The 14,272-nt window shown below is 35.8% G+C and overlaps 3 protein-coding genes across 5 annotated transcripts in view; all 3 read right to left on the bottom strand.

Annotated features, from left to right (window-relative positions):
• LOC136261518 (sushi domain-containing protein 2-like) overlaps positions 1–370 on the bottom strand; it is a 32,557-nt gene extending 32,187 nt beyond the window's left edge. Inside the window, exon 1 of the mRNA XM_066055529.1 lies at positions 158–370. Coding sequence (XP_065911601.1) covers positions 158–352 — 195 coding nt within the window. The 5' untranslated portion in view covers positions 353–370. The remainder of the gene's footprint in view (positions 1–157) is intronic.
• LOC136261526 (protein mesh-like) overlaps positions 1–12,063 on the bottom strand; it is a 79,226-nt gene extending 67,163 nt beyond the window's left edge. Inside the window, exons 1-12 of one of the 3 annotated variants that reach the window (XM_066055541.1) lie at positions 11,783–12,057; positions 8,843–9,127; positions 8,096–8,411; positions 7,789–8,049; positions 7,064–7,670; positions 6,578–6,819; positions 5,620–6,171; positions 5,176–5,430; positions 4,541–4,639; positions 4,380–4,493; positions 4,128–4,286; positions 3,148–3,660 (exon numbers count right to left, since the gene is read on the bottom strand). In XM_066055541.1, the coding sequence (XP_065911613.1) occupies positions 3,452–3,660; positions 4,128–4,286; positions 4,380–4,493; positions 4,541–4,639; positions 5,176–5,430; positions 5,620–6,171; positions 6,578–6,819; positions 7,064–7,670; positions 7,789–8,049; positions 8,096–8,411; positions 8,843–9,127; positions 11,783–11,980 (3,297 nt within the window). In that variant the 5' untranslated portion in view covers positions 11,981–12,057 and the 3' untranslated portion in view covers positions 3,148–3,451. Of the gene's footprint in view, positions 1–3,147; positions 3,661–4,127; positions 4,287–4,379; positions 4,494–4,540; positions 4,676–5,175; positions 5,431–5,619; positions 6,172–6,577; positions 6,820–7,063; positions 7,671–7,788; positions 8,050–8,095; positions 8,412–8,842; positions 9,128–11,782 lie in introns of those variants that run through there. The other 2 variants (XM_066055553.1, XM_066055548.1) reach the window with 2 other exon arrangements.
• Positions 12,064–12,143: 80 nt separating this feature from the next.
• The window catches only part of LOC136261507 (uncharacterized), a 31,456-nt gene continuing 29,327 nt past the window's right edge, over positions 12,144–14,272 (bottom strand). Inside the window, exons 3-5 of the mRNA XM_066055519.1 lie at positions 13,928–14,123; positions 13,382–13,560; positions 12,144–12,474 (exon numbers count right to left, since the gene is read on the bottom strand). Of these exons, the coding sequence (XP_065911591.1) occupies positions 12,293–12,474; positions 13,382–13,560; positions 13,928–14,123 (557 nt within the window). The 3' untranslated portion in view covers positions 12,144–12,292. The remainder of the gene's footprint in view (positions 12,475–13,381; positions 13,561–13,927; positions 14,124–14,272) is intronic.

The raw sequence follows: 14,272 nt of genomic DNA, 5'->3' as shown, positions 1-14,272 counted from the left end.
ATTTGACACTAGACTTTGTCAAATCCGCTGTATTGTCTCACCGTACCCGTGGTGGGGGTGGGGCATGACATTGATAGGTGTATACCGAATCATAAATGCAATGGTGCATGTATCTATAGGCGAATGCACGTATACAAAAACATATATGATTACGTACATAGATGTTCTTGAAGTTTTCATCAAAGAAAGGGAAGTTTAAGGCCAACGTAATTAGCCTTGATGATCCATCATCATTCCTTCCAACGGCATGATCTCCATCCCTACTGCCAAACGGATAAAAATCACCCAGCGGGATGCACACCACGTCTTTAAATAGCAAAAATGTACTGAGCAGGTCTATTAAGAACTTCATTGCTAAAATTATAGGCGTGGTATTGTTACAGTAGGTATTCCAGTATCCGAGATTTTTTCAAATAAAAAATTCTCCGTATATTCCCCAATAGAACCTTCGCACAAAATAACAGCTCGTGTTTACTGAGGATTTTCTGTCCGTTCGAACATTGCGTACTGCGTGTTTGACTTACTTCACATGGATAATAAGTCAGTACGTAATACGGCTGTACGCGATACGCAGTACGCAATGTTCGAACGGACAGAAAATCCTCAGTAACTTGGGGTTGCTCCGTCGTCCGAGCTCCAATTAGAATGAAAATCGCTGTGGGGTTTATCTACACGCTGATCATCATGAAAATCTTAGTTTTATCGTGCGCGTTACATATACGTAAGTTTTGTGTTGTTTTGTACTCTTTTCAAGCCTTGTAATGTATGTAGCTAGAATACTTTAAAATTTAAAAAATGTACTGTCGGGTGGAAGGTAGTCACTGGTGCTTACTTTAAAATGCGCAGTTACTTCACTCGGGTTAGCGATTTTCAGCTCCAGAGCAATTTTCTGATGGCTGCGTCATCAGCTCAAACCTGAGTATAAACCACTTCAAAGTCGGCATAACAATGCCATAATTGTAACCACAACTCCACCTTAGGTATTGTTGCATCATGGTGGCACCTCCACTTTAGTTGTTTACCTTTATAAGTTGTTAACTTGATGTTTTTAGTTACTTGAGTTAGCCACTTGCCTAAGGGTTACACCATTGCATTGAGAAGTGTGCAGTAGGTGAAACATATTTGCTCACCACAAAGCATAGAAAGATCACTGAGATCCGATAAGTTCTGAAGTTACTCTCATTACATGCACAAACTTGCAGCTAGAAGCAACTGCAGTTTCAAGACAGTCCAGATTGCTAGATGGCTTCCTGATTCAATTGTGCCATTTTTCCCTTTAAATGTATGAGAAAAAATGTACTTTTTCAGTTTTTAAGCACTGTGCATACCAAAGTAGCTAATTCCAACCCAACAAACTATATATTTCTGAGATCGGCAATCAATACTCTATCCATTGAGCATATAAAAAGTCCATTTTTCCAAAATTTAAAAATCAGGTTGGAATGCCTAGTTACAGACATCAGGGCGCCGATGCTATTTTTGCTGCTTACTTCCGGAGACGGATGGGTACTAGTGAGCTTCAACTTTTGACGTACAAAATATTGTGTAGGAAAATATCTAGTCAGCTAGTAATATAAGCAACAATGTAGTGTTATTATAGACATGTCATACTTTTTCCTAAACTATCGTAATAAAATGCTCACCATCAGTATGATCACAAACTGTGCCCATTGTTCATCATATGAACCCACTAATTGAGTTTAGTAAGTTAATTTTCCATTAAATTCCGTAACATGGATGGTGGATTTTGATAGTAGATAGGTTAAGCAACAAGTTTTGATGAAATCATTTGTTTTATTTATTTATTTATTTATTAATGCTTTACAGCACAAGTGCTGAAGGTCTGTAGGACACCTGGTCCTACAGCCTGCTCAAAGACTTTAGCTACATAAGGTGTGTTTGAAAAGTTGCAGAAAGGAGAAAAGAATCAATGACTGGACCTAGGTAGCCTCGAACCTACAGCCATCCGATTTACGCTCAAACACTTATAGGAGTCTACCAGGTGGTCAGGATGTTTTCTCCTTGTTATTTTCATGTAATTATATCCATATGAATTCTAGAGAGTAACTCATTATCTCTAAGTACCCCAAGTAGAACCAAATGGACACTAGTTTATTTATTTGCTTTGTGATAAAAATACCAAATTGTCTGTGGAAAAGTTAGCTATACCAAATCATTTGAGATATGGTGCCACATCAAAATCATTGCCTTAGGTCATGTTTTGAAACTTTTATACTAGCAATAGGTTATAAGCTCATTTCTAGCTAGTCAGGAAACCATACAAAGTGCATTCAAAATCTTTGTTTTGCTTAAATCGCATGAATATATTTCAAATTTACAGGTGCAATCAGCAAAATTTGGTAAAATGATCTGTTTTTAAATACTACTAATGGAGCCAATAATTTCAGTGTTAAAAATACAGGCACAATCCAATAGAAATAATATGTTGCATATTTATGGCTTCATATACCATGACTCTCCCTGCTTCTTAACATGGCAAGCTAATGACTGTAACTTTTGGATATGACCATTTCTTGCTCATCTATTCAGATGCAAAAGTTTCAGTGTCATTTCTATTAAGCACTTTATGGCTTCTCCAATACATTTTCTATTGATTTTACTTTTCAGGTTCTTTGAGTGTGATATGATATGATATTTTAACTATATCTAATGGAATAGTTTGAAATTAAGCAAATGTTGTACCAAGTTTTTGGTGCTTTTATATATAATAGTACGATTTTTTCGCTTAGTTGCTCTACTAACAATGTAGTTATGTGCACGTGGTTGATCATGACCAGATAACAATTTCATCATTTACCATCACTGTATGCAGTATAATCACAGTATGTAGAGTTGAACTCTAGTGTGTGTGTAAATGTTGAAAATATTCGTAGATGATCGTTTTAGAGATAACACATACGTATACATGTATGTATCAGGTAAAATCTACAGGCCTTGTCTATGCACCAGGATGTACATGCAACATCTATTTATTATATCAAAATGTCATTTTGTTATAATTACAGTGTATGTGCCTACTTAACCACTCATTCTATCAGTAGCACCTCATTAATTGTTCTTATCCAAGCTACCCTACTGTACACGCATGGGTACATAACTACCAGTCAAGATCCGTACCCACATAAGGAAAATGTATTACTGTATTATTACACACATAATATTCTGTACAGTATTTGATTACAATACATACATTAGCAGTTATATACTACATTACATTAGTAGCAGCATAGCAGACTATGTAAATATCTGTTATGCTACACCTAGATAAACCTACCTATAGTATTACACAGCACATAGGGAATACTTACAATTAGCATATAATGGCTTAATTATAATTATAAATAAGTGACATGATCAAATACAATTTTTAAAAACATTAATTACGGCCAACTATAATCAGCTAGCTAATAAAAATTATGACTATCACATATTACGGTATGCTATAAGAAGAATTAGTGTTATGTTGACGGACCACATATTGATAGTCATTTTGTGCTAAAGGTTTCAAGCTATCATTTTTCCCCTGGTAGTTGTAGCTTTTATTCTGATAAGGTAAGCTGGTCATCTTCAATGAGTTGTCCATCATTCCATCATTACAGGATGATATTTCATGAGTGGGAATTGTTGTTATTGTCGGACCTGTAAAGGAAATGTAGACATCACTTACTATATAGTAAAGAAAGTATATTTATTTAGGCAGGAGTTGGTTATTGTGATCAAATCATGAATTTACTTGAACAAACTAAAATTTGGAGCCACCTTGAAACATTAGAATCATAAAACATTGGGACACTAATAGAACAGTGATTTATACCAATAACACAGTCACACTAGAAGTCTAGTATTGCAATCACAATTTACATGTATGAAGTTTTTTGTACATACTTGGTAATAATCCAAGTAATGATTCTGAGACAACAGGTGAAGGAAAACTTAAAAGAGATTTTAAATAGACTTCAGTCCATACTACTGCTACAATCATGCATTAGTATGTAAGTGTTTGCTAGGCTTAGCCATTAACAGTCGGTGTACTAGTTCCATTGCAAATGCCATCCTTATACTAACTGTGTATTATCCAGTAAAAATGCATCCTGACACTTGCTCACCAATTTTGTATGTCTTTTTATCAGTTCTTCGACAACAACAGCAGACCATACAGACACAAAACATTAACAATAATATAATAAGCAATCCTCCTCCTCCTGCAGCTGCTATCAAGAAAATGAAATTATTGTCATCATCATCATCATCACTACTGGTACTTCCTGTGAGAATATGGCAATTGTTACTACTCGTAGCAATTTAGAAACACATTACCATGTCTGAAACCACTACTTGTTTTTTTTTTTAGTTCTTACCTGTTTCACACAACATCCCTGTGTAGCCAGTCAAGCAGTTGCACATGTAGGACATTCCAATCTTTACACAGACTCCACCATTTTGGCATTGATCAACATCACATGAAGTGTAAACTAAACACATATATAATTCACTAGTATATGCACACACAAAACACTACCTGGCTCTGAGCACTGATCTCCTTCATATCCAAGAGGACAGTTACAAGTATTATTAGCAACACAAGCTCCTCCATTTGCACATGGTGGGTTACATACAACTGTAAAACAAGAACATCATACCTATGAAGTCCAACCTAAAGAATTAAATGATACATAACCCCATTGGTAAATAAGTAGGTCTAGCGGCATTGAAATTTTGGTAAACGTCATGATATTTTCGTATTACTGTTCACCTTAACTTGAACACTTTACTAGTATAACTGACTGTTATATCAGAGTGTTTGATTGCTCTATTAGAGTATCTCATGTTTGATTTTCAAATGCCTAATCTTGCAACCTCATTATCAATGGCAACTATCAAAAACCACTACAATTCTAGAGCAGTCGGTGTGTTATAATTGTCAGTGTTAAATACCACAGTAATGATTATTGTAATATTTTATTGTTTAATGGAAATTTGGATGACATAAATATTATTTCAGTACTTCATGGTTTAATGAAAATACCAAGCCCTAATCATGACCAGTTGTTTGATGTCTATAAACAAGAGTAAATACTGTATTGATGCCAACATTATGATACCATAGTATGTCGTAGTCTGAACAATTTTATATAGGATATCACAAACTCTAACCTGGATAAGAGAGTCTCAATATTTCCTCAAATCTCATACTACCATCTAATGTGGATAATCCAATGTCCATCCTACCAGTGGTGGCAATATCATACAGGCAGAAGGTGTCACCATTGCATACAAAAATGGCTGCTTCTTCAAGTTCTGGATCACTGAATACTGGACTAAACACTGGCGTGAAGTTTGGATCATAATACGTTTGCCAACTGTCTTCGTGCAAGTATGTAAATAAACTTTGTTCCTCGTTAAGTATCCCTGTGTGTAAGAAAATGATATTTACAAATGCAATAATAATTTTACTCCATACAAACATAATAATAGTTACAATGTTGCTACTGTATGTAAAATGTATTATAATTAGAATTTACAAGATAGCTAGCAGCATGCAGAAAAATTTAATTTCATTGTCTTATTTAGTCAACAGTGTACTGGAACATCACTTACAGTCTAATCCAAACTCATGAATCAATTCATTCGTTGAACTAAGTGGTAAATATTCACTGGAATTTCTTCTCATCAGATCATCGGCCATATCACCATTGAACACACCCATTAAACCAGATGTGGAGTTTTTGTAAGTGTCAGAAAGACTAACAAGTAGAACTGATATTATCCCATTCTCTGCTTTAGCCTGCACATATGCTCCACTGGAAAACAATGCAGATAACATTTGGTTGCCCATGTCAGAGATAGTGACATTAGTAAACTCCTGCTTCTGCATATCATCAAAGATAACTCTTTCTCCATTAACAAGTGCATCCAACCCACGTCGGCTCAGTTCAAACTGGACAGTGTCAGAGTCATTCTGTTTAGCAGCTATTGCTGTAATCACAGTTGCTCGGGTCATAGATCCTGCATTGTCTTCAGCTGCCTCCATTCTAGCTTGTAATGTAAACAAGCCATACTTGTGTTCAATCAGTGTAAATTCTCCTTTACCATTAAATGTGTACTTAAACCCATCAAGTGTTATCATGTGAGGATCTCCATAAACAAAAGCTATATGAAGCAGAAATGTGTGTCACGTGTATACCAGTAAACAACGAGATGTTTGAATAAACATACACACTGTATGTTCTATTATAGAATGTTATGTTCAATAGCATGTACCATACACTTTGTCTGCGGGTTCACAACTTGAAAAAATCCTGTACGAGATTTTAATATATATTTCAAAGCAGAAAATCTGAAATATTTGACTCATGTGATGTTAAATACATGGAATTACTTTTGTGAGATAAGACTACAGGTTTCAAAACAGTTGTGGACCCTTTGTCTTACTGCCATTTCAATTTGTAGTTGTAAGACATTAATACATTACAACATTACAGTGCCACCAAATAAGAAGCTTCCCAAACCACACAATGTAGGTGAACATGTCAGTGACTAGTACATGCATGTGTACCTGGTGGTTTCAGAATGTATCTTTTTCCATTATCAGATGGTCTCTTCTGGTAGTACAAGTCACAGTTGGAGAATGCTCCTTTACAGCAGTAGATGAATGGTAGCACATCGTGAGTGAAATGGCTAAGAGTGCTAGTCCAGCTAGTAGGAGCATAAAGGTCCACAGTTCCACCTCCTGGTGGTCCAACTACTAGTTCTCCACCATCATCATAACAACATTGTTGTCCTGAACCTTCATTATCACTGGAAATATCAAGATTTAGTGAATTTACGACTCTACAGTAGATTTTGTGAACTAAAACCATTGCCTTTTACACTATGGTGCAGCATACAGCTACACAATTATGTTAGCTCATACAGTTACCAATTATTGCATAGCTATACCATATATAGATAACACAGGAAGTCATATATATATACATATATATATATATATATAATAGCTATGGCTACATACATACAAGCTGCATAATAATTTCTGTGTAACCTTGTAAAAACAATTTGGCGAAAGCAACTTGATACTCCAGGGTGAAAAGTGTTGCTAAATGATGCACTCAGATCTTCTTCCTCAAATTTATTGTCAACCTTAGCTTGCTCTATACTGAGTGGACACGAGGGCAGTCTCTGTACGATTTCTTGTCCAATTTCATCTGGTTGATCCCTGTACCAATTTGCACAGTATTTCAATAAGGAATTTGATCCAGATATGTATAGAACTTCAGACCACAGCTTAACCTCCCCAACTAATCTGTTATATGCTTGTTGTTGATGGTTTGAAATGGTAGTATGAAGAGGAACAAGATCTACTACTGAAATTTGAATTACAGCTAATGACACGCCATCATATTGAGGAATTGTAACATCAAAGTTGGCAGTATTAGGTAAACCATTTGCTAGTCTAGCAATAACATTAGTATCACCAGTCTCATTATCCAACTCAACAAGATCAATATTAACTGATACTACAGCATCTTGTACAAGTGACCGAGGAAGGATCACGTATCGATCCCAAACAAGGCTCACGGTGTCACCTGACACATAAAACTGATCAGTATCAGTAGCAGTTGAAACCATATCAGCATCATCTATTGCCACTATATGAAATACAATTATGTTAATGAATCAGATGTCCTTTTGGTTGGCCACTATACAAAACACATGTATAGTGCCAATGCATTGAAACAATGAAACAACTTATATACATGTACGTACATGAATAGAAAACTACTTCTTTGAATTCTACTGATACACCATTCAGTCTTATTGTAAACGCAACGCTTCCAAGATCTTGTAGTGGTGGCGATATACATAGAATGTAATTCTCATTCACAAAAATGCCTTCAACTTCAATATTATCAAAGTAGCAGGTAATAGGAGCATCAGCATATCCATCAAAACATGGACCAAATACTTGAACTGGTGTCCCTCCCAGCACACTTCCATAGCGAGGATACAGTGATATTGGCACAGTACCTAAGGTATTATATAAACATAATAAGCCACAATATTATAGTATTACCATTTTCTTCCTCAGCTAGTCTTTGGCAGCCTGCTATAACTACATCTTCTTCATCAATTCTGAACACCCATACTCCAGGAACACCAATATTACTGGTGCGAGTAATATTAATTATTGCATTAGTACGAGATTGAGGAATAGCAGCATAACGTAATCCATCTCCAGCATTGAAGCCAACTTGAGCTGGTATACCGCCTAATCCATTGAGACCACTGGAAGCATCACCAGTTGTCCACTGAATCTCACCATCAGCATACAAGAATATTACAAACGATTGAAGCCCATTTGTTGCAAGTACTGCTTGAAATGTATTTGTCTACATAAATAAACACATGTGTATATATATATTATACCAGTACCAACTGCACATATGACTGTGTGATACAATATCACTGCCCAGGGAACACAACATTTATCACATATTCAGGAATCAGAACAAGACAATAGAGCACTAGCACTTGGTCTACAGAAAGGCTGCAATAGCGAAAGCCTCACCAGATTGCATATACCCATCATACAAGGCAAGAAAGTTTGAAAATTTGTAATATACGTATATATGGTAGCTGCAAGTAAATTGAACAATATGAATAGCTTTAAAAGCTGCATGCGCAATCTCTACTAGGAACAACTAAAGATTACACCTGGGATTTGGTGGTTAACTTCAAGCATCTGATTGTTATTGCACAACACAGAAGTACATTCGCATACCCTTATATGAATAAATCATATGTCTCACACAATTACTACCTTATCAACTTTGCTTTCATAATATCCGACACGATTCCATGTGGCAATGAAGAGGTAAGAAGATGAAAATCCAGCACTCCTTGGGAAAGCTACTTTGATGTCCTCATCTGCTCTGCTAAGTAAATCAGGATCAGTTGTTTCACGATAGGAGATCCCACCAGTTCCTGTAGTGTCAACATCAGCCCAAAATGGAGCTATGATCTCTTTACTGTCATTTAATGGAAACTGATCAGGAGTGTATGTAGATATAGACCTTGTAAAACTGATTGCTCCATTTGTACTTACCTACAACAGTGATATATATAATATAATATATATATATATATATATATATATAAGAATATCTGCATAAGCTATATTCCAACAGTCACTATATACGTATACAATGCTATTAATAACATCCGATGTTTCCATTAAATATATTTTTGGTCGTGTACTTAAGGTGCATTTTTGTCTGGAGCAGTGGAGCCACCGTTGTGTGTGTTGGTAGCCCATAATTCTACAAGTCATCGTAGGAATTATGATATAATGTATTTATTTCCAAGTAGGTGATATATGCACTATCCCATATTTAGCAGTTATGTGATAATTATTTATGAATGAGGCAGCCAGTGGTTATTTCTTGAAAAAGTAACACAACTACTGCATAGGGGAAAGTCAAAGTCAAAACATAATGGTAAAAATAACCATAAATTTCATTATTAGCACTATAATCATTGTAGGCACTTAGTGATATGGTGTATGAATATATCAAGGTTGTATAAATAAATAAACAAAATGATTCATCACAAGGTTTACACATACATGCTCCCACTAACAAGTTACATATCACTTGAAGTACTGACAAAGCTAACTACTACATGTGTACTCCCACACTACAAATATCTTCACAGAATATAGTGTACTTGGGCACTTTGTACTGCTAACCTCGTGTAATAGCTCAGTACATGACATAATGTTGTTACTGATTTCTAAAATCCAACAGGATAAAGCAAATCAAAACACACCACTCATCACAGTGTGCTCAACCACACAAAAACACTATAACACTTGTGTGTGACTATCTCAGCCTATATCAACCTATGAGGTCAAGTGGCTATCACCACTATCATAACCCAGACAAGAGTACTACTGTGCTAAGCCATGTTTGGGTAAACACTTACCATGCTAATACCACTCTGCCCACATCAGAACTGGGTCACACTTAGGTGAAGGATTCTGATGGGCAGACAAAAGATATTATGCACTAAGTGGCCACTTCAACATAACTCTGCTACAAGTGCCTACATAAACGGAAGCTTTGCAAGTGTATCACATAATTGACACTTGGTATATGTATGGTTTCATGAAGTGAATCTCTAGTCTAATTGTTATGCAAAGGATAGTTTTCTCACTTCATTCTTGTTATTTGTGCACTTTTAGTTGTTCATTGTACAGAGGTACACAGCAATAATAGTGTAAGTGGATGATAGGCAACAAATCAACCCAGACTGTCTGGAAATGTGTTAGCAAAAAAAACTTATGTACAGTTATCATTTGATCTCCTATTAGTTTCCAAATTAGCACTAGTAGTGTTTTTACATTATCATATCACACTAAATATTTGAGGGTAAACTCTTCTACTGTTAAGCAATTAATGCGAGCTGGAAAATCAATGACAGTTTTGCAGTTAACCATGGGATATATACAAAGCAGGCTGAGCCTGTTTGAGGCTATGTAAGAGCTATGGATTTGCTTGCTTAGTACGTAATTTTATTCAACAACTCATCTGTTACACTTGAACAATGTGTTGCCATGATCACTTGAACATTCAGCAGTGCATATATACTGCATGTAAAATTTGATAACAACATAATAGCAATTATTCGTTACTTTGTCAATACTTTCTACTTTCTAAGTAAAGTAGAAAACATTAATACTTTAATATAGTGAGTGTTTGGATAGAAATGTAGTGACTTTTCTACTACTATTATAGTACTCCATGCCACAATACTTAAAAGGACAGCAGTAAAATTAATTATTAAAGAAATTTATAAGCTAATGACTGCTGACTCAGGCCATGTACACCTATATATATATATATACATAGTAATGCTAACGTGTTTATTTAACCCCACAAAGTTATCAGTGGGAGAAATGAGTTAATGTATGTCACATCAACTGATATTATACCTCCAGCATAGTAATGAACTATCGTAACACTTGATAGCTGAAAATATGAGCTACGTAACTACACGTAATAACTGTATACATTTAAATTTATTATTTAAATACCTTTTTATTACCCAATTTAATAATCGATTAAGCATTATAGGAGCAGGTATATACTACATGTACTACAGCTGGAGGGTATATAGGTGTATGTCAACTGTGCAGACTATTCCATCATGATAGTAGCAATTGCTTGGTTTAACCTACCAGTTTGGCACTGGAGGGTGAACTTGCTTCTACATCTTAATAGTTCTTGGTGTAAAGTGGGACAAATACTGAAGAGTGAAAAAGCTAACACATGCATATGCAAGCACAGACCACCTGCATGAATATGATATGCACTAAATTCTTGAATCTGGTTAAATCAGCTTTCTACCAGAGTGGAAAGTGTCAAAATTCACTAGCAATAATTGACGTAGCTGTTAATTGCTGTGTACTGAACATTTTGCATAAATTATCTACTGCAACAGCTGAATCTATTATGTTTACAGTGCTACAGCAGCAGAGACAAGCCCAGTGGAACCTTACACGTGGTTATTATATTTAGCTACCCTAAACATACAGGCTTAGCACTGCATGGCAGCTACTGTCAACTGTAGCTACACGATAGAGTTAATTATTGTTATTATTTACAGTGACCAGCACTGAAGGTCTACAGCAATGCTATAGCTATGATCTGATCAGCTACGTACGTAGCTACACACACTTATAGCTACTCAATGTACATACGTAAATATTCCTGAAATTCTGGTTGAAGAAGGGAAAATCTGAACTCAGTGTAATCGGCTGCGATGACCCATCGTCATTAGGGAGCAAGAATGCATCGTTCACGTGTGACCCAAACGGATAAAATTGTTCCAGTGGTATAGACGAAACATCTTCCAACAACAGCAACGAAACTCCCAGCACGACGAATAGCAACATCATTGTTGAACTAACAAGTCCACTGAGAGGAGGAGCTATTAGCGGTGAAGTGTTTGGCTTCACGGGTAGTTTATGTTACCTCGCTACATTCCACACATAGTCGTGAAAATTACGTAGCTGATACCTATCAAACCGGCTAACCTAAATTTCGCGACTCAAAAATGAGTGATTTTCACAAGCAATGTGTAATTGTGATGTTACACAAGTGCTGATAAAATGAGGTAGCTAGCTACTATGGCTAAAGTGAACAGTTCACACATACACATGGTGCACAGAATCTTACATAATTTTATTTACAAATACAATGCATTTGTTTTAATCAATGTCATTAAGTAATGCATTGCGATCTCCAAAGCCTGGCTTAGAAGTCTTTCTCTTTGTAGCATCTTCAACCACTGTGAAGTCATGTTCGTTATCAACAGAGGGTAATGTATCACTGTATGATGCTCTTTTTTCAATACTGACATCTGCTGGTGGTAACAATTTATCATCTTGACCTGCAACCATAGATAAAAGCAGACTAGACAACATTTGCATACTGCACAAAAAGCTACTAGTGACTAGTCCTGTATGATAAAATGGTTCCGCAAAAGAACATATAATTTTAAAAGTTGTTTGGACATGTGTCCATGCATACTGGCTGACATTAAGTTTACATATAAAAAGCGAAGTACTTTGACTGTAATCGCCACAGCTTGTACAATTTGATAAAATTTTGTAGTTTTCTTTTTCAGAGGTAAAATTGCAATGGTAAAGGTAAGCAATTTAGAAATCATCTGCTTTATAAAGAGGTAGCTAGTGTCCCTTATAGAGAGGGTACTGTTAAAAGAGGCTAATCAACTGTGTATTCATTCACAAACTAATCAATTGGAAAGTACCTTGGTGTAAGACGTGCTTTTCATTCATTCAAAATAGGTGTGGTGAGCTTCTGACCATGTTGGAAAAGTTTGATAAAGAAACAATTATAGTGAAACAATAATATTTTGTTTTAGTTTCCAAACAAATCCATCAGCAGGTAGCTAATCAGTAAAGTAATTAGTTAATTGACAATCAGTTAGCCTTATATTATCAAATCAAAAACAATTAGCTACAAATTTGTAAAACCACTTATAAAAACAGTGTCACATTTAAATTAAATCAAGGAAGGACAATAAAATACAACCCAAATGTACACAAAGAAACATCGATATTAGACAGTGTTGAACATCGACAGTATTGCACAGTAGAAACATCGATATTAGACAGTATTGAACATCGACAGTATTGCACAGTATTAAACATCGACAGTATTGCACAGAACCATGTATGAACTCAACACACACAACCACATGTAACTAAGTCATGCACGTATCCACACCTACGTGTAGTGTGTGCATACAAACTCTTAACAATGGTTGTAATAACCTAGAGTAGCTTTGGTTGAATGTGATGCTGTAGTAGCTAGTGATGTTGATGATTTGCTGCCACTGTATTTGCCAAGTGGCTTTAATGCCAAATTCCTGGCATACTCTGTCAAAGAGTCACAGAATCTTTCCAGACGTCGACCAGAGAAGACACAAAACCCTTCACCAGTGCTTGATCCACTACATAAAGAAATTCATATAAAATTTCCTCATAGATTATGTCTCAAGCAATTATGACTAGACAAATAGCTATTTTAACATCATCAGCAAAGAATACCTCTCTCCCTTTCAAATTGGTATAGCACTTTGATAAGTCCTACTTAAGATGTAGACAAAAACATTTGTCAAATGACATAAATGGCTTCCCACACAGAGACTGGTAACCCTAACTAATATCGATGTGATATGATTTCAATAGATTTAGTTACAGGTGATTGATATGTATGCTATGATCTGCATACCAATATCACATACCCCACTGCTTTTCACATTATCAAACTTCAGATAGATTCAAAAAAGCACATATAGTATATCAATGCTTACGCACCTCCCTACTGTGATTTCAACTTCTGATGACATTCTACGATACTGGAAACCTTGTATTTGTGTCAGATTCCACGACCACGATAGGGTGCTCAGTAGTGCATCATACACTAGTAGCTTCTCAGGGTCAGGTACTAGAATGTAGTCCCCTTGTTTCATTGTATCATTGATGGTGGTAGTGAGTAGCATGGGATAGTGATCTGTAACAACATGGGAACAACATATGGACTGGAGTTTGTTCATGTGTTCAAACATATGTAACATCTACACACATATGTGGCTCACACAAACACAAACACTATAACATAGACCACAGAAAAAGCACACACGTAACACAAGTGTACATAAC

The sequence above is a fragment of the Dysidea avara genome, chromosome 1 (assembly GCF_963678975.1).
Source record: "Dysidea avara chromosome 1, odDysAvar1.4, whole genome shotgun sequence".
Taxonomy (NCBI): domain Eukaryota; kingdom Metazoa; phylum Porifera; class Demospongiae; order Dictyoceratida; family Dysideidae; genus Dysidea; species Dysidea avara.
The sequence above is the reverse complement of the archived record's forward strand: the minus strand, read 5'-3'. Positions and strand labels throughout refer to the sequence as shown.